The 10,209-nt window shown below is 33.9% G+C and overlaps 1 protein-coding gene across 3 annotated transcripts in view; it reads right to left on the bottom strand.

The window, feature by feature from the left end:
* Window positions 1-257: 257 nt before the first annotated feature.
* LOC126930507 (solute carrier organic anion transporter family member 1B3) overlaps window positions 258-10,209 on the bottom strand; it is a 409,969-nt gene continuing 400,017 nt past the window's right edge. For all 3 annotated transcript variants that reach the window (XM_050747601.1, XM_050747599.1, XM_050747600.1), the window contains one exon: window positions 258-8,312. In XM_050747601.1, coding sequence (XP_050603558.1) covers window positions 8,102-8,312 — 211 coding nt within the window. In that variant the 3' untranslated portion in view covers window positions 258-8,101. The remainder of the gene's footprint in view (window positions 8,313-10,209) is intronic.

Here is a 10,209-nt window from a genome sequence, read left to right as displayed (position 1 = left end):
ATAGTGTACAAGTGTTCCCTTTATGCCACATCCTCACCTGCATTTGCTATTGCCTGTCTTTTGGATTTAAGTCATTTTAACTGGGGTGAGATAATATCTTATTGTAATTCTGATTTGCATTTCTTTGAAAATCAATGATACTGAGCACCTTTTCATATCTTTTTCATTTTTATGTCTTATTTTGAGAAATGTCTATTCAGAAATTTTGCCCATTTTTTGCTTGGATTTTAGACTTCTTTTTGTAGTTGTTTGAGCTCTTTATATATTCTGGTTATTAATCTTTTTTTTTTTTTTTTTTTTTTTTTTTTGAGACGGAGTCTTGCTCTGTCGCCCAGGCTGGAGTGCAGTGGCCGGATCTCAGCTCACTGCAAGCTCCGCCTCCTGGGTCTACACCATTCTCCTGCCTCAGCCTCCCGAGTAGCTGGGACTACAGGCGCCCACCACCTCGCCCGGCTAGCTTTTTGTATTTTTTTAGTAGAGACGGGGTTTTACCGTGTTAGCCAGGCTGGTCTCGATCTCCTGACCTTGTGATCCGCCCGTCTCGGCCTCCCAAAGTGCTGGGATTACAGGCTTGAGCCACCGCGCCCGGCCTCTGGTTATTAATCTTTTGTCAGTAGGTAGTATGCAAATATTTTTCTGCCATTCTGTGGGTTGTCTCTTTGCTTTATTGATTACATCCTTTGCTGTGCAGAAGTTTTTTAATTTGATATGATCTAATTTGTCTCCTATTATTTTGGTTGTCTGTGCTTGTGTGGTGTTTCTCAAGAAATTTTTACCCAGACAAATGCCCTCGAAATTTTAAATTTATGAGTCTACAAAACTATGAAACTATGAACCTCGAACTATGAAACAACAAAAAGTTGCATGACATGTTATGAAATATAAAATTTCATAGTTTGATGTCATAGATTTAAGTCTTTAATTCATTTTGATTTGATTTTAGTATATTGTGAGAGATGGGGATCTAGTTTCATTTTTCTGCATATAGATATCTAATTTTCCTAGTTACTGAAGAGACTGTCTTTCCTCCAGTGTATGTTCTTGGCATCTTTGTCAAAAATCAGTTCACTGTAGGTGTGCAGATTTGTTTTTGAATTCCCTTTTATGTTCCATTTGAGTATGTGCCTATTGCTATGCCAGTGCCCTGCTGTTTTGCCTGCTACAGTTCTGTAATATAATTTGAAGTGAGGTAATGTGATTTCTCCAGTTTGTTCTTTTGGCTTAGGATGGCTTTGGCTCTTCTGAGTCTTTTGTGGTTTCAGATAAATTCTAGAATTGTTTTTTCTATTTCTGTGAAGAACATTGTTGAGATTTTGACAGAGGTTGCATTGGATGTGTACATTGCTTTGAGCAGCATAAATATTTAACAATATTGATTATTTTAATCCGTTAACATGGCATATCTTTCTTTATTTGGTATCCACTTCAATTTCTTTCATCAGTATTTTATATTTTTCAGTATACGGATCTTTTACTTTTATGGTTAAGTTACTCCTAGGTATTTATATATATGTGTGGCTATTTTAAGTGGCATTACTTTTTAAATTTTTTCATGTTATGTTTACTGTTGACATATGGAAATGTTAGTCATTTTTTATATGTTGATTTGTTATCCTATAACTTTACTGAATTTATCAGTTTTAACAATTTTTTTGTGGAGTCTTTAAGTTTTTAAAATATAAGATTTTGTCAACTGCAAACAAGTAAAATTTGACTTTTTTTCTTTCCAATTTGGATGTTCTTTCTATCTTTCTTTTGTTTAATTGCTCTAGCTAAGGCTTCCATTATTATGTTGAACAACAGTGGGGAAAGTGGGTGTTCTGGTTGTGTTCCAGATCTCAGAAAAAGAGACTTTCAGGTTTTCCCCATTCAATATGATACTAACTGTGGGTCTATTGTATATGCCTTTTATTATGTTGAAGTATGTTCCTTCTATAACAAGCTATTTTCAGAGCTTTTAATCATAAAAGAAATGTTTAATATTACCAAATGCTTTTTAATTATCAAGTGAAAGAATCATATGTTTTTTATCCTTTATTCTATTGATATGATGTAATACATTGATTGATTTATTTATGTTTAAACATCTTTACATCCCAGGGATTAATCCTACTTGGTCATAATAAATGGATATTTCAAATCTATTGTTGAATTTGGTGTTCTAGTATTTAATTGAGAATTTTTGCATTAATATTTATCAGAGATATCGGCCTGTAGTTTTTGTTTTTGATGTGTCTTTGTCTCATTTTTGACATCAGTAATACTAGCTTTGTAGAGTGAGCTTGGAAGTATTTTCTTCTCCTCCATTGTATGAAATAATTTGAATAGGATTGCTATTAATTCTTCTTTAAACATTTGGTAGAAGTCAGCAGTTAAAGCAATGGATCCTGCACTTTTCTTTACTGGGAGACTTTTTGTTATGGCTTTGATCTTGTTACTTGTTATTGCCCTGTTCAGTTTTTGGATTTCTTCTTATTTCAGTCTTGTTAGGTTGTATGTATCTAGGAATTTGTCCACTTCTTCTAAATTTTCAAATTTATTGGCATATAGTTGCTCGTAGTAGCAAATGATGATCCTTTGAATTCCTGCAGAATCAGTTTTAATATCTTTTTTCATTTCTGATTACATTTATTTAGATATTCTTTTTTCTCTTAGTCTGTCTGAATGTCTATCAATTTTGTTTAACTCCTCAAAAAATCAACTTTTTGTTTATCTTTTGTATAGTTTTTTTTTAATTTCAATTTTATTTATTTCTGCTCTGACCTATATTATCTTTTTACTTCTACTGATTTTGGGTGTAGTTTACTCTTGTTTTTCTAGTTGTTTAAGATGCATTGTTAAATAGTTTCTTGGAAGTTTTTTCTCCTGTGGTGTAGGCACTTATAACTATAAACTTCCCTGTTAGTACTGCTTTTCCTGTATCCCATAGATTACCATTTGTTTAAGAATTTTTTCAAGATTATTTTTAATTCCTTCATTGCCCACTGGTTACATAGGAGCGTATTTTTAAATTTCCATGTAAGTTGTGTTGTTTCCAAAATGTCTATTGTTATTGATTTCTAGTCATTTTATTTTGTCCAGAGAAGATGCTTGACATTATTTCATGTTCTTTCAATGTTTTAAGACTTGTTTTATGACTTAGCATATGGTCTGCCCTTGAGAATAATTCATGTGTTGAGAAAAAGAATGTATTCTGCAGGTCTGGGATGAAATTATCTGTGAATATCTACTAGATTCATTTGGACTATAGAAGAGATTAAGTCTGATGCTGATTTTTTGTCTGGAAGATTTGTCCATATGAAAGTGAGGTGTTGAAGTCTCCAGTTATTATTGTATTAGGGCCTATATCTCTCTTGAGCTCTAATAATAGTTGTTTTATATATTGGAGTGCTCCAGTGTTGGGTGCATGTTTTCAAAATTCTTATATCTTCTTGCTGAGTTGGCCGCTTTGTCATTATGTAATGACCTTGTTTTTGTCTCCTTACAGTGTTTGTCTTACAATCTATTTTGTCTGATGTAATTGTAGTGACTCCTGCTCTTTTTCAGTTTCCACTGGCATGGAATATATTTTCCCATCCCTTTATTTTTAGTCTATGTGTGTCTTTATAAGTGAAGTGTGTTTCTTAAAGACAATAGATCATCCTATACAGCCTGTGAAACCATGAACCAATAAAACCTCTTTTCTTTAAAAATTACCCAGTCTTTGGTTCTTTTTTATAGCAATGAGAGAACTGACTAATAAAAACAATTTAATCAGTTTACATTTAATGTTATTATTGATTAGTAGAGACATACTCTTACCATTTTGTTTTCTGGTTGTTCTGTGGTCTTTTCGTCCTTTCTTTCTTCTTATCTTCCTCAAGTGAAGGTGATTTTCTCTGGTGATATAATTTATTTTTTGCTTTTTAGTTTTTGTAAATCTATTGTATGTTTTGTTGGTTTGAGGTTACCATGAGGCTTGCACGTACTATCTTATAACTCATTATTTTTAACCTAATAACGATTTAACACTACTTACATGAACAAACAAGCAAAAATCAAAGTAATAAAAACTCTACGCCTTAACTTTATCTCCATGCTTTTTTACTTTTTCTTGTTTCTATTTATAGCTTACCGTAGCAGGTCTTGAAAAGTTGTTGAAGTTATATTTTTGATTGGTTCATCATTTAGTGTTTCTACTTAGAATAATAGTTCACATACCACAGTTATGGTGTTAGACATTATGTTATGCTGCATACTTACTATTAGCAGTGAGTTTTGTACCTTTAGGTGATAATTTATTGTTCAATAATGTTCTTTTCTTTCCATTTGAAGCACTTCCTTTAGCATGTCTTATAGGATGGGTTTGGTATTGATGACATTCCTTAGCTTTTGTTTGTCTCGCTAAGTCTCCATTTCTTCTTCATGTTTGAAAGGTGTTTTTCCTGCATATACTATTCTAGGGTAAAATTTTTTTTTTTCCTTCAGCACTTTAAATATGTTATGCCATGCGTGCCTGTAAGGTTTCCAGTAAAAACTTCGCTGCCAGAATTTCAGAGTGCCACTCTATCTTAATTATCTTGCTGCTTTTAGGATCATTTTTTTATCTTTGACCTTTGAGAGTTTGATTATTAAATGCTTTGAGGTAGTCTTCTTTGGATTAAATCTGCTTGGTGTTCTACAACCTTCTTGTACTTGGATATATCTTTCTCTAAGTTTGATAAGTTATCTGGTATTATTCCTTTGAATGCACTTTCTACTTCATCTCTTTCTCTATCTCCTCTTTAGGGCCCATAACGGATATGCTTTTTTGGGTCTATTTTCCATGTTTTGTAGGCTTGTTTTATTGTTTTATGTTTTTTTTTTTTTCATCTCCTCTGACTGTGTATTTTCAAATAACCTGTCTTCAAGTTCACTAATCCTTTGTTTTGCTTGATAAATTCTGCTATTAAAGGATTCTTATTCATTCTTCAGTATACCAATTGTATTTCTCAGCTACAGAATTTCTACTTCATTATTTTCAATTATTTCAATGTCCTTGTTAAATTTATCTGATAAAATTATGAATTCCTTCTTTGTATTATCTTGAATTTCTATGAGTTTCCTCAAAACAGCTATTTTGAATTCTCTGTCTGAAAGTTCACATATCTCTCTCCAGGAATGGTTCCTGGTGCCTTATTTAGTTCACTTGGTGAGGTCATGTTTTCCTGGATGGTGTTGATACTAGTAGATATTTGTCGGTCTGGGCATTGAAGAGCAAAGTATTTATTGTAGTCTTGGCTGTTTGGGCTTATTTGCAGCTATCCTTCTTGGGAAGGGTTTCAAGGCATTTAAAAGAACTTGATTATTGTGATATAAGCTGTGTCTGCTTTAGGGAGGACCCCAAGCCCAGTAATGCTGAGGTTTTTGCAGACTCGTAGAGGTACCACCTTAATGGTCTTGAACAACATCCAGGAGAATTGTCTGGATTTCCAGGTAGAGATTCTTGTTCTATTGGTTATTTTCTCCCAAACATACAGTCTCCTTCTCTGTTCTGAAACAACTAAATCTAGGTTTGGAGTGGCATGAGCAGCTCTGTGGCCTCCAGAACTATGACTACATTGGGTTACACCTGAAGCCAGCACATTTCTGAGTCTTGCCCAAGGTCTGCTATAATTACTCCCTGACTACTGCCCATGTTTGCCCATGGGGCTCTACAATCAGCAGGCAGCAAAGCCAGCAAGGCCTGTGTCCTTCCTTTCAGGGTGGTGAGGTCCCCCAGGCCCCAGAGGTGCCATCCAGGAGTCAGAGACTAGAGCCAAAACTCGTAAAGGCTACTTGGTGTTCTATCATATAGTGGCTGAGGTGTCACTCAAACCACAAGACAGTCTTTCTCACTCTTTCCTCACATTTCCAAATACAGGGGAGCCTCAATCCATAGCCACAACCACTTCAGGCCCACAGGGAGTACTGCCAGACTACTGCCAATGTTTCCTTAAGGCCCAAGGGCACTTTAATCAGCTTCTATTGAATTCTGCCTGACCTGGGATTCAACCTGCAGGACAGTGGGCTCCTCTCTGGCCAAGGGCAGGTTCAGGAATGCTCTCCAAGAGTCAAGTCCTGGAACCAAGGACCTCAAGAGTCTACTTAGTGTGTTAACCCCTGTGATCTCTCTGGTATCTGAAACCAGCAAGACTTGGAGACTCACCCAAGGCTCTCAGTGTAGTACCTGGGTATCAATATTATTGTTTATTGTTGATTAATAAGAGACATACCAGTCTGATGATTGATTTTTAATTTTTACCAAACGATTTATGCACAAAGTTGTAAAAATAAGATTACATCAAAAATCTCATATTGAAAATGAGTTTTTCTCTGCTTGTTATTACTGCTTTCTGGAGGCAAGCATTTACAACTCTTTTTAGTTATTTCTTCCATTTACCTCCATATTTCTAATACTTTTAAGTAGAGATTGATCCTGTGATCCTGCTAGTTTTTATTCCTGAAATACTTCATTTTATTCAACTTCACTTTATTGCACTTCACATATTTTGGTGTTTTTTTTTTTTTTTCAAATTGAAAGTTTGTTGCAATCCTGCATCAAACAAGTCTATTGACATCAGTTTTTCAAAAATATGTGCTCACTTTATGTCTCTGTGTCACATTTTGCTAATTCTCACAATATTTCAGACTTATTCATTGTTATTGTATCTGTGATAGTGACCTGTGGTTAGTGATCTTTGATGTTACTATTGTAATTGATTCGACTTGCCACTATCCATGCCCATATAATATGTGGAACTTAATCAATAAAATTGTGTGTGTTCTGAATGCTCCGCCAACCAGCTATTGCTACACCTCCCTCCTTGGGCCTTCCTATGTCCTGAGACAGAACAACATAGAAATTAAGACAATTAATAACCTTACAATGACCTCTAGGTGTTTGAGTGAAAGAAAGAGTCACACATCTCTCATTTTAAATCAAATTTTAGAAATGATTAAGTTTAGTGAGGAAGGCATATCAAGAGCCAAGGTAAGTCAAAACTAAGCATCTTGCATTCAATAGTTAACCAAGTTGTGAATGCAAAAAGAAAGTACTTGAAGATAATTAAGAGTCCTACTTCAGTGAACACACAAATAATAACAAAGTGAAACAGACTTATTGCTAATATAGAGAAAACTTCAGTAGCCCGGTTAGAAGATCAAAGCAGCCATAATGTTCCCTTAGGCCAAATGTAATCTAGAGTAAGGCCCTACCTCTCTGTCATTCTATGATAACTAAGAGAGGGGGGAAAGCTGCAAAAGAAAAAATGCTGTAGAATTTAGTTCATGGGGTTTAAAAAAAGAAGCTGGTTTCATTACCTAAGTGCAAAGTGAAGAAGAAAGTGCTGATGTAGAAGGTGCAACAAATGATCCAGGAAATCTAGCTAAGATAAGTATAAGAGTGGCTACATTAGTCAAAGTCAATTTTTCTTAATCCATTAAATGCAACAGAAACTTAACACGTAATGTAATACGTTGTTTGACAATCACAGTTTGTAAATATTGGAATGTCTTTATTTCTTCATTAATATTTAAATGTATTCTAAATTTACTTGACCAAAATAATTAATTATACATTAAGAAAGTCTGTGAAATATATAATTTTTTGTGAGTAACAGATATTATTGTAGCATTCATCCAGGCTAGACTTCAGGCCTCAGTATTACAGTTCAAACTGCATGTTTGTTTGTTTAATAAAAAATAGACATTAGGCATTTCTCTTTACTTAGGATACTAATCTAGCTCCTTCTTTTTAACTTCTACCTGTATTCTACTCATTTATTTTATTAAGAATTACAATTACTTGAACAAGTATTTTTTCTTTTATTACACAATAACCATGCCTCTTACTTTATATTTGTATGGATCTTATAGTCTAGCCTTAACCACAAATACATAGCTATAACATAACAATGAATACTCTCATTTTTTCTACATATAGTTTGTTTTATTATAAATTCATCGGCTTATTAATACTTTCACCATAAAAGATGTGGAAATTTTCAGTGAAAGGACCAGGAACTCCTCAAAAATAACATCTTACTGAATCAATGCAATGCTGTTTGGAAACACAGAAGCAGAAGTGGCTTTTTTTCTCCCCTTAATAATGTGTTTCACTATCTGCCCCAGCAGAAGGGACAAAATGTTTATTGTTATTTAAGGATTCTAAGTTTGCTTCATCCATGACACTTCCATTTTCTGATGCATTGGCATCTTTCTCTTGAAATTTTTTCTTCATGGCATAAATTAATATAATATATAAAACAAGTGATGAGACTCTTAACACTGAAGACAAGCCCAAGTAGACCTTTCTGTGGAAATAGACAAAATAAAACGATAAATCATTTTAAATTGTCTATAATAACTTACAACATTTTCTCCAGTATCCGGATCCTAAAGAAAAAAATAAAATTAGAGATAAAATATTAAGATAATAATTCTAATAATTATTTGTATTGGGGCATAATGATAGATATTAATAGGGTTATGAAGCCATAGAAACTATGCTCCAGTTGCCTCTGGCCTTCTTCATAGCAGGAGAAAAATATACAACCCAAGTCCTCTTAAGCCATCCCACCCCACCTACAGTTGGGAGGAGAAACTGAGAAGTATGTTTGAAATTTATAATCCAGAGGTTACTCGATTATAACTAAAATAATTAAACCTAAATATAGGCCTGTGGAATGCTACCCGTTCTCCAGCACCTTACACCATATTAATAAAGGCTTATCAAAGCAGTTCCTTTTACCCAATGCATTATGCTTAACTGTAATGAAAAAAATTGCCAGTCATACCAAAAGTGAAAAAAACTTAGATTGAAAAGAATAAGCAAGCTTAAAACCAGATCTAGATATGTCAGGGATGTGGAAATTTTCAAAATGGAATTTAAAACAACTATGATTAATATGTTAAGGGTTCTAATCAATAAAGTAGTCGGCATTCAAGAACAGATGGGCAATGCAAGTATAAAAACAAAAATTTTAAGGCTCCGAGAAAAACGCTAAAAATAAAAAATTTTGTAGCAGAAATAAAGAATGCCTTTGATGGGTTTATTAGTAGGTAGAACACAGCTGACGAAGACTCTCTAATTTGAGGATATATCCATGAAAGCCTCCAAAACTGAAAAGCAAAGAGAAACAAGACTAAAAAGCAAGCCAATTGATATTATATAAAAAATTTGAGACAATTATATAAGTGTGTGTATGGAAAGGTTAGAAGGAAAACAAAGAGAAAAGGAGCAAAATAAATATTTTGTAAAAATAATTACTGGCCAGGTGCAGTGGCTCACACCTGTAATCCCTGCACTTTGGGAGGCTGAGGTGGGCGGATCACTAGGTCAGGAGTTAGAGACCAGCGTGACCAACATGGTGAAACCCCATCTATACTAAAAATACAAGAACTAGCTAGGCGTGGTGGTGGGTGCCTGTTATCCCAGCTACTCGGGAGGCTGAGGCAGGAGAATCACTTGAACTCAGGAGGCAGTGAGCCAAGATCACGCCACTGCACTTCAGCCTGGGCATCAGAGTGAGACTCCATCTCAAAAAAAAATATATATTACTAAGAATTTCTCTTAAATTAATGTCAGACACTAATCACAGATTCAGGAACCTTAGAAAATGCTAAGAATTTATCCTTTGAGTTACAAACAATTCAACTACACTTCCTAAGTTATTTTAAAATATACAAATAAGTTATTACTGATCAGAAAAACTACCTGTAGGTGTGTTATTTTCAAATTACAGAAAGTCAGAGATAAAGAAAACTTTATCCTGAAACTAACCAGAAAAAAAACAAATTTTATCTATAGAGGAGAAAATATGTACGGCTTCTCTTCAGAAACCATGCAAGCAAGAAGAGAGTGGAGTGAAATATTTAAAGTCCTAAGAGAAAAAAATCACCAACTTAAAATTCTGTACTCTGTGAAATTCTTTTAAAAGTAAAGTAGAAATAAAGACATTCTCAGACAAACAACAATTGAAGAAATGTTTCTCCAGTACATCTTCCTTGTAAGAAATGTTAAGAGAAGCTTTTTAGAGAGACTCATATAGGTTGGAAACTTGACATACACAAAGAAAGGTAAAATAAAAATTCGTAATTATATAGTCATATAAAATCAGAGTCATAGAGACTATTCAGCTGACCACAACAGAAGAAAAAAGAATGGAAGACAAAAATAGGTCAAAGAACAAGTATAACTAATAGAAAATA

This window comes from Macaca thibetana, chromosome 11 (genome assembly GCF_024542745.1).
Source record: "Macaca thibetana thibetana isolate TM-01 chromosome 11, ASM2454274v1, whole genome shotgun sequence".
Classification (NCBI taxonomy): Eukaryota; Metazoa; Chordata; class Mammalia; order Primates; family Cercopithecidae; genus Macaca; species Macaca thibetana.
The sequence above is the reverse complement of the archived record's forward strand: the minus strand, read 5'-3'. Positions and strand labels throughout refer to the sequence as shown.